At 38.4% G+C, this 13,141-nt stretch overlaps 1 protein-coding gene across 1 annotated transcript; it reads left to right on the top strand.

Moving 5' to 3' along the window:
• Window positions 1-1,401: 1,401 nt before the first annotated feature.
• LOC104075215 (alpha-1-antiproteinase F-like) lies at window positions 1,402-9,961 on the top strand. The gene is made up of 4 exons (XM_009575643.1): window positions 1,402-1,915; window positions 5,316-5,586; window positions 8,443-8,590; window positions 9,773-9,961. Exons 1-4 carry the CDS (start codon window positions 1,402-1,404, stop codon window positions 9,959-9,961), a joined length of 1,122 nt encoding a protein of 373 aa, XP_009573938.1.
• Window positions 9,962-13,141: the final 3,180 nt, after the last annotated feature.

Here is a 13,141-nt window from a genome sequence, read left to right as displayed (position 1 = left end):
ATTTTTCATTGCAAGTCAGAAACCTGAGATATTTTTCCCCTTTGAAAATCCTTACATTTTCCTCTAGAGAGTACTTTATTTTATAAAAGATTCTGTAGGTAAAGTGATCATGTACCCCAGGAGGGTGTTCTGGATTTCCAGATATTCCACATCTTTACTTCCTTCTGTCTGTTGACAAAAGTTGTTGAATCAAGTGTAGTACAGTACTAATTTCTAGAGTTAAAAGTATTGTCACAGATGTGGAAGGGATGGTTTCCATGCCACTCTGGAAAAGGCTTTCCTGTTGCATCGGTATCTTTTAGTATCTTTGTTCCTCCAGAATTCACTCATTCATCTTCACATTTTACCATTGCAGCCTTCTCTGCCAAAATAACCCTTTGCTATCTTTCTGATGATAAACACCATGATTGTTCTAGAGTTGCCTCTCTTTTTTTTTTTTTTTTTTTTATTTTTAGGTGATTTGGTTTAGTCATTGAGCTGGACATGCCTTTGCATGCAGCAGGCACATTTGTTTCCATTTGCAGTTCTGTGTACATACTCATTTTTCCTTTCTTAATAAGAAACACTGTATTTCCACTGTATTTCCACTGTATTATCCTATCCAATTAGGATAACTTCCTAATTGCTCAATGCATATTTCTCTCTTTTGTTAGTTATGTGGAAGGTTTTTTTTTTTTAAATGGTGCTCAATTGTTCAAGCTTTATGGAATCACTGTAAATGTTCATCACTTCCTCATTAACAAGTGCATTAACTTTCTCTCCTGTGCCTGCCTATATGTTTACACACAGCCCATTCAAAAATGTATAATATTTTAATTCTCACAATGGAGGAATATTGTGCCTTTCTTCTGCTTTGATTTTTCATCTTGCTAAATTTAACTGACTAGCCTTGATTGGCTCCCTTACTTTCTGCTCTATATACCTGTACTTTTGACTTACAGCTTTTTATCACTTAAAACCACGTTAAAAACAGAACACTGGAAACAAAACAGTTTCAAAGGAAATGTAGCTTAACCTTAATGAGAGTGTCTTTGGTATTACTTCATCCCTCTTTGACTTTAATTTTTATTCTTTCATAACTTCTTCAGTAGATTGAGTAATTTTCCAGAATCTGCTTCCTTGAAATAGAAAGCTGGTATCCCTGAATTCAAATGGCTTGGAGTCACTGGTACCAAGCCAGCTCTGTACAGTGAAGGGATTGACTTACTGCTAAGCACAAGGTAAAAAGATTTGTAAGGCAAATGTCATTTTTCTTTTCTTCTTTTACAGAGTTATAGAAACATGAAGATGTTGTTTTTCCTGTGTCTTTTAATTGTTGGGATTCATTCCAACAGTTATTGCTATGAGCCTAGTCACCAAGGTGTAAGAAACCAAAACCAAAGAGGCCAAGAAAACCGAAACATGCCACAGCAGACTATAGGGAAGAGTGTTTGTCGGTTTGCATGTTGTTTCTACAAAGAGATTTCTTCTCGTGAAAACAGTGGGAATGTTTTCTTCTCTCCTTTGAGCATCTCTACTGCCTTTGCAATGCTGACTCTGGGTGCCAGATCAGACACTCTGGCACAGATTCTTAGGGTCCTTAGCTTTAACCCACGTGAGATTTCTGAAAATGAAATACATGAAGGTTATCGTCAACTCATGCAAATGGTAAACAGAAAGAATGCGGGGTTACAGCTGAATATGGGAAATGTCCTGTTTGTGCTTGACCGACTGAAGCCACAAGATAAATTTTTAAGTAATCTCAGAAACTTCTATGAAGGAGAAGCTTATCCTATGAACTTCAAGAGGGCTGATCAAGCCCAGATAAAAATCAATGAATATGTAGCAGGAAGAACCAACGGGAAAATCAAGGACCTCATAAGTAACCTTGATCCACTTACTGAAATTCTCCTTATTAGCTATATTTATTTTAACGGTAAGATATACATATCATATTCTCCTACTTCATACATTATTTCCTCAGGTCAGTCTTGGAATTCATCACCTTTTTTTGCAATATGGTTTTGCAGATGGACTCATATCTTTTTTTCCTTTTGGTCCTCATTTACACTTGATTTTAAACAAAGCTATTGGAAATTATGTTCTGGTTGACACTGATGATAATTCCTAGCAAAATTTATGGCAAATTTTCCTATATCTTTTAATATATACATTTATTTTCTGCTGAAGATTAAGTGAAATATACTTTGAGGAAGGCATCTCTATTCAGTAAAGCATCTAGTCCTATACAATCTGGTGGGATTTAAGCACTTTCTTAAATGCTTTGTTGGCTAGGAATTAATTTGAAATTCACTTCAGCTGTTTTTTTATTTAGCAAGTTCAGAGTTAAATTCAAAGAACACTGTTAAAGTAAAACTTAGCATCTTACCTAGAAGAAAATACGTTTACTCAATAGTTTTGCTGTTACTGAGTATGTTCATGTATCCAAAACTAAACATGTGATGGTAGCTTTAGTTTCACACTCATGTTCTCTGTTTTTTTTACTAACTATGTCTTTACTGATAGTGTGGCTGTAGTCCTGATGTGTCTAAAGGCATAGGTTTTCAACCTTTTTTTTTTGATTTGCAGATTCTAATATTTTCCAGTGAAGAGATGGACCCACCAGTATCAATACAAGCCTAATGACAATAAGCTTGTTTTTCTTAATTAACTTGTGCAGTCCACTTAGATACAGTCTACAGATCTTCCCAGAGCTTTTCAGACTGCTGATTTAATGAGAAGAAGAGGAGCAAGGCTGTAAGGCTCAATCAGTGGTCTAATAACAGATATTGCGTCTTCTTTCAAACCTCTCTCTTACTCATTTTCTCGTAATCTGAAAACAAAGCAATTGTACTCAGAAAAATAGTATTTTGTAATTTATGTGATAAGAATATCATTAAGTCTTTTAATTGAAACAGAGATGATGTATTAGAAATCATATTATTTTAAAAGAAATGCTATTCTTTTAAAACTGTTAACCTGGATGCTTCCACTCTCCTCCCCAATATGAGGCTTCCCCAAAAGTAATTCAAAACCATATTTTTGTTTTGTTCTGCTTTTCATCTGTGTCTCTGCTCCTTGTGTTAATCTCTGAAGATTTGGCCACAGCTAAATGGAGCTGTTTGGAATACAGACGATTGATGTTTCTCAATTATTTCGAACACATACTTGTTTGTCTCAAATAATGGTTTCACGAAGGCTTTTATTTAGCATCAAGCATGTCTTTCAAGAAAGGCAAAAAAGCTGTTGATTTTTCTTTTACTGAAAGGTGCTTGAAGAAGGAGCAATACATGTAGTAGCACAATGGGGACAAAGTAGCACAAGCTTGAGAAACCTTGTATTAAAGATAACTTTGTATTACAGATAACTTTTACATACACTAAAATTAAGTTTTGTTTAAAATTAGATGTTCGTTCTTATTACTGAAATGATTTCCCAGCTCCTCCAAAGATGGTGGAGATTCAGTTTTAGTTCTTCAATTTTAAAGAAAATATATTTAAAAAATAGCATTAATAGCAGTAATAAGGATTTTTATCTTGAAATTGAGAGTAGGTTAATGTTAATTGATCTAGAGGCTGGGTAGGTACCTGTACAACCATTCTATACTTCCAGGCTCTTGTCCACTCTCTGTGCATGACAACCTTCCTTGCACAGTACTGATGAGTTTCCTCCCACTTTTTTGTGGTGCAGTGTAGTGTAGAAGTCCTTCCCTAAGGACAAAAGTCTGACAATATTTTCCTGGCTCTCAGCCAGCGGGCATGCTATTCCACTACACCAGTCCCTTATCATGCCCTAGCCAAGCTGGTCACCACAAAGAAGTATCATACTTTGAGGTTTCTTTTTCCACTTGAACACTGTGAAGCGATTGAGAAAGCCATCCCTAGAACATAGCCTCCCAAGAGAGAGGAGAGCATAGGAATAAGAGTTCCTCTGAAACAGAAAGAAGGGATTAGTGAATATCATTTCTGTCTAATCTGTGTGCTAAATCGTAACATCCTACTCAGTTTTTAACCAAGCAAAGCTCTTTCTGAAATCAGTGGGTGTTTTCCCTGAGCTGAGCACTAGATAAAGGTCGTTTGAGTGTTTCAGGACTTGTGTCATTCATGTTTCTGTGATTCATTCTGCTTTTTTTTTTTCCTTAAGGATATCAAGGCACTAGTCCTGCTTGTTATATATCTGATGATAGAAGAAGTCACTGTTAATGAAGAAACGTAAAAGTAGCAACTTTTCCCATCTTCAGAGTACCAGCAGTTGTCAGTTTATATTTTCAGAGCCCAAGACATGCACTAACTAAGCCTCATTCCCCTCTTTCCAAATACTAAATAAGTGCTGTTTAAGTCTATTTCACAGATGGTGGAAACAGCAGACAATAATTATTTCATTTGTACCAAGATGCCTAGTAATCATTCTTCAAATAGAAATCAGAAGTCAAAAGGGGTTGCATCTTGTTTCATGGTTTTCTTGATGGCACTTATTTTACTTAGCATTGTGGTTCTATTTTTGCCCACTAAATTTGATTAAAAATTAGTTTTGTCCTGGAAGGCAAAATTTACCCAACTTTTCCCCTTTTTTTTAATCTGCTCAGCCTCTGAAATGGATGAGGTGGATAGTTGGAATTTGGCTCGGAAATTCCTCTCCGTTGAGGATATGAATCTTTCAGTGTTTCAACGTAGACAGTTTGTTTCAGTATGACTAAGCGAGGAGCCTTTGGAAATTTAATATTGTGAGCATGACAGTACAAAAGGTTTCTGTTGTTGTTTTGGTTTGGTTTGTTTTTTAACCCAGCAGTCTGGTAGAATTAAGTTCTTCATGACTTTATTGTCCATCAACATGTAAAGTGGTGGCATATAAAACCTTTCCTCTGCAAGTAACTTGAATTCCAAGTAACCTGAATCCCTTCATTTCTTTGGAGAATTCATCCCTCATGTCACCCTTCACAAGTTTCTTTTGGTGTGGGAATAAGGAAAGGAGAGAATCTTTCTCCTTCTGAGCTCTCATTTAAAGGCTGCATCATATGAGGGTTTTATGGGCTCCTTAAAACTGTTGTCATGGAGGAAAAGTGCACACTAGAACACTTGGTATCTCATCTCAGTGAAGGATATTGCAGCCCGCTGTAAGATCTGAGGGAAGTTTTTACACCACACTCTACCTACTCTGTGTTGCTATTGAATTATTCTGAGTATTCAGTAAGATCAAGTGCTCATTGCAAACTGGTTTGTCTTTGAAGCTGATCCAGCTGTACCAGTTTCTGTCATCTATGAATGTGTCCTATGGTGATATGTCCTATGGTTTCGTGTCCTCAAAATATCCTGTAACTCTGTCTCTTATATTTCAAGCTGAATGGGAAAAACCTTTCGATCCAAAATACACTAAAAAGAACAAATTCTTTGTGGATGGGAACAAGGCTGTTGAAGTCCCGATGATGTTTGGAATGGGCCTGTTCAAGCATGGCTATGATGAACAGCTGTCTTCCACTGTGGTGCAATTGGATTACAAAGGAGGTGCTTCGGCATTTTTTATTCTGCCTGATCAAGGAAGAATGAGGAAGCTGGAGAAAAGATTGTCTTGTGAACGTATGTCAAGGTGGAGGACGTTAGTCTCAAAAAGGTAAAATTCTGCAGTTCTTGGTTCAGATGGTAGGCAAGGAGACACATCAGTTTCAATCTGCTGGGCTATGACACAGAATCAGGATACTATTTTTAACTCTGTTTTAATCTACAGAAGAATTCCCACTGACCAGAGTTGAAACGTGGCTCTCTGGTGTCCCTGTGTTGTCACATTCAGTAGTGCACAAAGTGAAAACCTTTACAGCTTTAGGACTTTTGCCGTTTCCGCATTTTGTTTCCCGTCTTCAACTCTCCATAGCCCCCAGTTTTCTGTCTTAAGACCTCTTCTCACTTTTGTGGGGGAGGTCTTCTGCCTTCTCCTGTTTACAGGTAAATTCCTACCACTTTCCTTCAGCCTTTTTTCTTGTCTCTTGCTTCGTTTCTGCCTATTACAGCTACCAATAACTGCACATTTAATGCTGAAATAACAACTTTTATTTGGGGATTGTGAGGACAAAGCTCGATGATAGGGATATAGAGCAGCTGGCATATTGCAGAGCCACGGTATTCAGGCTCTCTGAAGACTTAGGAAGGCAAAATTGAAATAAGCTACACTCGCTTCAGGGTAACTTTGAGACTCGAAGGCCGAAAGGTTATATGCCTTCTGAGAACAACTTCAGACTCCTTCTGTTTAGTGTCATGTGTAGTAGTACCCTTTGACGGGACAAAATATGCGTACAAGCATAGGCACAACATGTTTACAGAATCAAGCCCTTGTGTTCATTCATGAATCTGATATGTCATGTTAGAGACATTCACACGTACACATTTGAAAATCATATTTTAGATTATCAGTTCTCAAGACAAAAGTGTCATCCTAATACAGAAACCCAAAACCAGTGTCATGCTCTTAACTCTGATTCACTGTTAAATCCTACCAAAAGAATCTAAATTTTTTTTCATTTTAAAAAAAGACAGTATGTAATTCTCTGTGCACCTTCACACTTTTGAAACTTCTGAGAGCAGCTATGTGGTTTGTGACTAAAATCACTATAGGACAAATAAGATGGTGAATCAAGATACTTATGAATCATTTTTGTCAAAGAAACAAAATTGCCTTTAAAATCAGCAAGAAAGACATTAAATACAGCTGGGGGGATTTATATTTCCTCTCTCCCCCCCCCCCCCCCCAACTGGAATAATCTACCTAAAAGCCATGAATAGGAGATGTAAATCTTATAATATAAAAAGGCATCACTGTCAAAGACAACCTTGTTTCATGCAGCTCCACATTTTTCGTCATGACAATTCTCTCCTGCAAACTAATGATACAAATTCCTCCTTTTCCCTCTAGTTTTCAAAGCAACTGATTGCCTTTGCTATTATTTAGAGTCTCTGGGAGGTCTTGATAAATGGGTTTGATATAGGATATGGAATGATTTAAGGACTGTGGGCAAGCTACGTTTGTCCCTGTTTCTCTGTCTGCAAACTGATGTAGACACAAGTTGCAGAAGCATTTTGAGGAACATTTTTCATTACTGTTGGCTGCTGAACAGGGGATAGGGCCAAAGTATTGTCAGTACAGGCAGCTGAGATCTATTTAATGGCTGAACTGTGGACAAAACATCACTTTCTCTTCTGGAAAGTGTATCCCAGTGCTTCCTGCCTGGTCACATTGTTGTTGTGTGCCTACGGCTCTCCCTCTCCTGCATGTTGAAAGCAAGTGGGGGCTTGTGAATGAGTGTCTTTATATAATAGCAAGACAGATGATTCAGTGATAGTTGCATCCTCACTTAAGACAGCAATCAGCACAGTCAGGAATTAGGCAGAAGTAAGAGATCAGCAACCTGTTATCAATCTACTAGCACTCTCATTTTTTGGGTACCAGCCAGACTTGGCATTAGATGCTGTGCTACGCTCGACCCTTTCCTTCCCACTTGTCCACTGGATGACTTGCTTTTTGGCCAGCTTCATTAAGTGCTCCACGTCTCCCTGACCTGGAATCCTGGACAGTTGTCCTGGTTTCTCACCAGAAAACAGTACCTACTGTCAGCATTATCACTAACCTCTGTCTCATTATGCTGCTTCTAACTGTAAATGTTGGTTTTAACCTTTGAAAAGGAATGGTTAGATCCTTACTGAAAGAGCAAGGAAGAAATGAGTCAGAAATATGGAGCTTTGATTAGTTTATGGAAAGCAGCAAACTAGTCATCTTCAAAAAAAAAAAAAAATTGAATAAATCAGACATTGGACTTGACATAGAAAAAGAATTATATTGACTAAGTATATTCTGTCAAAGTGCTTTTGGCTTTTACTTTGTCATCCATACAATCACCACCACATATTGTCCTGCTCCTTTGGTATATCTTTTTGTTTTCTCTGTCCTGATTTATATGATAAACACACAAGGCCAACATTTTTTTTTTCCCCCAAAGTAACCAGTGAACTTGGATGTGTTGGGTTTTTTGTGCCCAGCCTGAGACATCTAATCACTTTTTCACAAGGTGGATCCTCTGCATTCTCAGTAATGGGGCGTAATGAAGGTGCTTCCAGCAGAATGCACAAAATATCACTAACATTTGAAAATGTCAGATGAAAATCCTTGGGGAGGTACAGCTGTACTGTTGTGCTGAATGATCACTGGGTCAATCTCACTGTTCATGTGTTGGCTTACTGCAGACTGTGAGCCAGCAACTTACAACCCTATCCTCTCAACCAGCCTTCCAACGTTGTTATAAACCTTCTTTTGTTCTCCCCAAATTAATGTCACTATACATCTCCCATGTAGGCTAGAGAGATCCTGCAAGCAAAATGGCTTTGGGGAGAAAGCAAAATGAGTTTGTCTCTTGAGAGTCTGTGTTATACTGTGATATCTGATCAAAAGTTTCACCATATTCTTGCGCTTCTTTTCTGGCAGCTCAGCAAATTTGTATCTTCCAAAATTCACTCTTTATGGCACATATAACCTAAAAAATATGTTATATAAAATGGGCATCATGGATGTATTCACTGATAAGGCTGACCTGTCTGGGATCACTGGGCAGCCCCAGCACAGAATTTCCCAGGTAAGTCATGCTGCTTTTTGTTTTATGGGCCCGTGGTTACTGATAGTTACATTACTTTCTTTGCAACTATTCACGATGCAAAACTCATGTGAAGAGGCTTTGCTTCCCGTGAAAATGTGGCTGTTGGCATACAGAATATTTTGCCCATGTTACTTGCGCTGTCAGTGCAACTGAGTTGGAGCAGGTTACAAGTCTGTAATTTTTTAATCTGGGAGACCTTTTTGATCTGTGTGGGGCAACCTTATAAAACAGACATGACCAAATCATCGTCTATCCACCCCTGGGTACCCTCCTGCAGCGTATTGTTACAGTCATTGCATTGCTTCTGTTTGTGTCTACCTTCTTTAGCCTGCCTGTGAGCAAATAGGGAGCTGTAGGACATATCACTGCTTCTGTTTTATGGAGGGGAGGGGAGAGGAAAAACACTGCTTGCTTTTAAATTGTTTGGAGAAAGGAGAATGCAGTTATTAAAAACATTTGGCTTCAAGCCTATGAGCAATGACTCTCATTAGTGCCATGCCCAGGCAAAAGCAGCAGATAAGTCATTCTTCAATAAACCTAGAGTTTAAGGCTGACAATCAGTGCAAATTTCATTGTCTAATATGAACAAAACAGCTGCCCTCATGATCTGAGGTGGAAGTTAGTGAATTAGGGTCTGTGAATGTCTTGATTTTGCAAGGTAAAACTTACATGTCTCTCTGCTCTAGCCCTCCATTTCTGGCCCTTCTCCTTTGCTCCCATTTTTTCCAAGACATTAAGGAACATGGGAAGCATAATTTCAGGAAGCTATTCATTGTGCTAATCTGCATGTTAATTCTTCAACTATATGAACTTTTAGTAGATAGTTAAATATGGTCTTGCTCTCTTAACCTTTTGTCTAGCTCCACAGATCTGCATGAGTGGGAGCAGGGAATAAGAAAAGAAACAAAGCAAATGTTTTCACTAGCAGGGACATGCCCCTCCACCGGAGATGAACTTTTCCTCTCTGGGGCTGGGAAAGCTATGCTGCATGTAGCCTGCTGATTTTTTTTCCAACTTTGCTGTCTTTGTGCAGTGGACTCACACCTGTCCATCTGATGCTTGTTTCTTCCAATAACTTCTTCAGGCACTGTTAGCTCAAGTTCTTATTTAGGTGACTATTTTTATACCTCCTTGACTTGTAACATGTCTGTTTCTTCACAGGCTATTCATAAGGCTGTGGTAAAGGTGGATGAGACTGGCACCGAAGCAGCAGCTGCCACAGGCATGGAAATAGTGCCTATGTCCGTTCCGGTTACCATTACATTCAACAGGCCCTTCCTAATGGTCATAACTATGGAGAGCAATATACTCTTCATGGGAAAAATTGTGAACCCTCTGAAAAAAGATTAAGTTGATGTACATATTAGGTATGTGGTCATCACCACTGTTAAACCAAGTGTTTGACCTGATGAGTATGGCATGGCTACAGAGGGCTCTCCACCTCTTAACTGATGTTATTCACTGTTTTTTGTAGATGAAACTCTTCATCAATTTAAGTTGTCATAGTTGCATGTTTGTTTGGGCCTTGTTTTTTTTTTTTTAATTTTTTTTTTTAAAGAAGGTTGCATTCAGGCAGAACTGTCATTAGATCTGGGACAAAATAGGCCTGTGTGATATTGACAGCATAGATACATCTTCTAGCAGGGAAGACGAGGAGGATGTGGGTGGAGAGGGTTGTGTAAGCCTGCTTCTTCCCTCACAGCTGCCTTCTCACCTTTTTTTTGCATTGACTGACAAATGGGTACAAGTTACGGCACTTTATACTTGTGCCCATTTTCCTACCAACATGAAGTTCATATCTAGCATAGATCTTAACATGCATAATGCTTACTACCTTGCATAGTACCATTGTTGTCCAGTGAGTCTATTACATCCTTGCCTTTCAGCTGTCGTCCCAGCTAGGCTGTTGCACAGGGGTCACAAAGAAGGTGTGTTTTTCCCCTGCAGATATATACTGGCCTGCCCAGTGTTTCTGTGAGAGTTTACAGTCCAGACTCATTCCAGGGCAAATGTTAGAGGGTCTAAGAATTGGGTCTAAGAAAAGATGAGGTAGATCAGATCTCTGCAGTTCAGTGCCCTGGAGCCGACCTTTGTTGGCTTTGTCTCTACAGCTCAGAGCAGCCAGAAGACTACTTCTAGCCTACGCCTGCACCTAAACCAGCTTCTTGAAGCCCCCAAGCAGCAGGAAACACAAGCCATCTCCCCCTGGTGCCAGTGCCTGTACCATTACCGTCTGGCCTTGGGAGATTACCCATGGTAGTACACACCATTCCAGTATTGTTTGTAGGCTCAAGCACCCTACCAGTAACACCTATACCCCATCAGTGACACTTACTGTGTCTCTTGACATAACCCCTTCTGTTCTCAGACTGTCCAGTAATACAACATTGGTACTCTATTTCTCATCCTCTTCATGGTTAGTATAGCCACAATATTATAAAGATCTGTTTTCACTATTAAGATACACAATACTAAAAGTCACATTCATAATGCACATGCGTATTTATTTTTTCTAGTTTACTTTCCTACCTATTTTTTCTTCTATTTTTCACAACAGCTATCATTATTTTATTTCTTTGCTCATGTTCATGGTATATATCTGATCTCTGGTTGCAGGAGGGGTAAGTTATTGACTAAAATGGGTTAGTCTGTTAATATGTATTAAGCATTAACACCAGTCTTTGTACAGCCTTGAAATATGCAGACAAGTGTAATATGGTAGAAGAACAACAATGAATAAACATGACATTAAAAAGTTTCTAATTTTTCTATTTTATTTCTGTAACTCAGAGTTAAGACTTAAGTATGTTAAAGCAGGTTTTTTTGACTGGTGTCAACAAACAGTTACTATTATACCACTCATATACATTAGATCAGCATGGTAATGCCAATAATGAGCTTCAGAAAGCCCTCTGCCTTTGTCCTGAGCAGTAAATCTCTGTTCAGCACATAGTAGGTAATGAGGAGAACTTTTTGGGAAGGTTGGGCATTTCTTTGATGCAGAGATGTTTATTTCAAAGGCTATAGACAGCGTGCTGCTTCTACTCTATCAAGTGTGTAGCTTCATGTGTATCTCTCATCTCTCTTCTAAAAAGCTTTCTCTTGACTCCCTCTAATACCTATGTTACCAGTCTTGGCATGTGTTTTGAGCTGTGGTTCCTGTTATTCCATAAATGAAATATGGGCCATCTAGATCATACTTTTTAAAATAGATTATGACAGGAAAACAAGAAAAGTGCTTAGAAGCTATCAGCTTTTTGCAGAGGATCCCACTTCCAAATTAAAATCACAGTGAAGAAAAACTCATCTGTGTGGCATTCAAATCAGGCAATGAGGAAGAATAAATTTAGTATTTCCCAAACTGAAAACTAGATGTACTCAATTTGTTTTCATTTGTCTTTGACTATATCACTAGATCCATAGCAAACCTTGACAGAGGGTACTTTTCTACAGGTTCTTACGGATCTTTGTAATTTATATTGACCTAGAGGTCACAAACAGTTTTCTGACATAACCAGATCTTGCAGCTTGCATTCCTGAAAAAATGTATAGCAATGCATTTGGATGTATATACAAAAAACCTAACTTAAAAAGGAAAAAAAATTGGCATATTTACATAGCAAAGTGAATTAGAATTATGAGGAAAAACTTCAGAAAATGGAAGTAATGATCAAGTCTGGGAACACCCCCTGCCAAAAAGAACAACCCCACAACATTAAATCTAAAACTGTAATAAGAAAGGAGAAGGACAGCTCTGAGAAAAAAAAAACTTGCAGAAGTCATAGCATATAATAATAATATATTATTTTTGAAAGACATCAGAAACCTGCCAGATAGCCTGAGGGGACACTAAATGTTCAAAGTGTAAAAGAAGTGCTTCGGGGGGGTACTGGCAAAACAGAAAAGCTCAATCCATTGCATATGTACTTCCTTTGCAGTGATTCAGCCTGAGCAACTATTTCCAGTTGAACTAACAGTAGAAGAATTTTTAGAAAAAAAAAAGCAATGCGCAAGTAACAACAAATTGCCAGGACTGTTTAGTATGCACGCAAGAGCTCTTAGCTGTCTCAAGGAGAAAAATGTCAAGCTTTCCACTGTGATGCATCAGTTAGACTGGTCTCTGTACCAGAGTAATAAGAAGTGACAAATGTGACATAAGTTTTTAAAAAAAGATGCAAGTGAGCATGCAGTGAATTGCAGAACAGTTAGTCCAACTTGGGTATTTTGGAAACTGTAGAATTTGTAGTTCTATGGATAAGTATGACAAAGTATTGAAGAACGAACACAACTTTCATAGAATCATAGAATCATTGAATTGTTTAGGTTGGAAAAGACCTCTAAGATCATCAAGTCCAACCGTTAACCTAGCACTGCCAAGTCCACCACTAAACCATATCCCTAAGCACCACATCTACGCGTCTTTTAAATACCTCCAGGGATGGTGACTCAACCACTTCCCGGGGCAGCCTGTTCCAAGGCTTGACAACCTTTTCGTGAACATATTTTTCCTAATATCCAATCTAAACTTCC

The sequence above is a fragment of the Fulmarus glacialis genome, unplaced genomic scaffold, assembly GCF_000690835.1.
Source record: "Fulmarus glacialis isolate BGI_N327 unplaced genomic scaffold, ASM69083v1 scaffold12394, whole genome shotgun sequence".
In the NCBI taxonomy this organism is placed as follows: domain Eukaryota; kingdom Metazoa; phylum Chordata; class Aves; order Procellariiformes; family Procellariidae; genus Fulmarus; species Fulmarus glacialis.
This window is presented reverse-complemented; position numbering and strand designations above follow the sequence as displayed.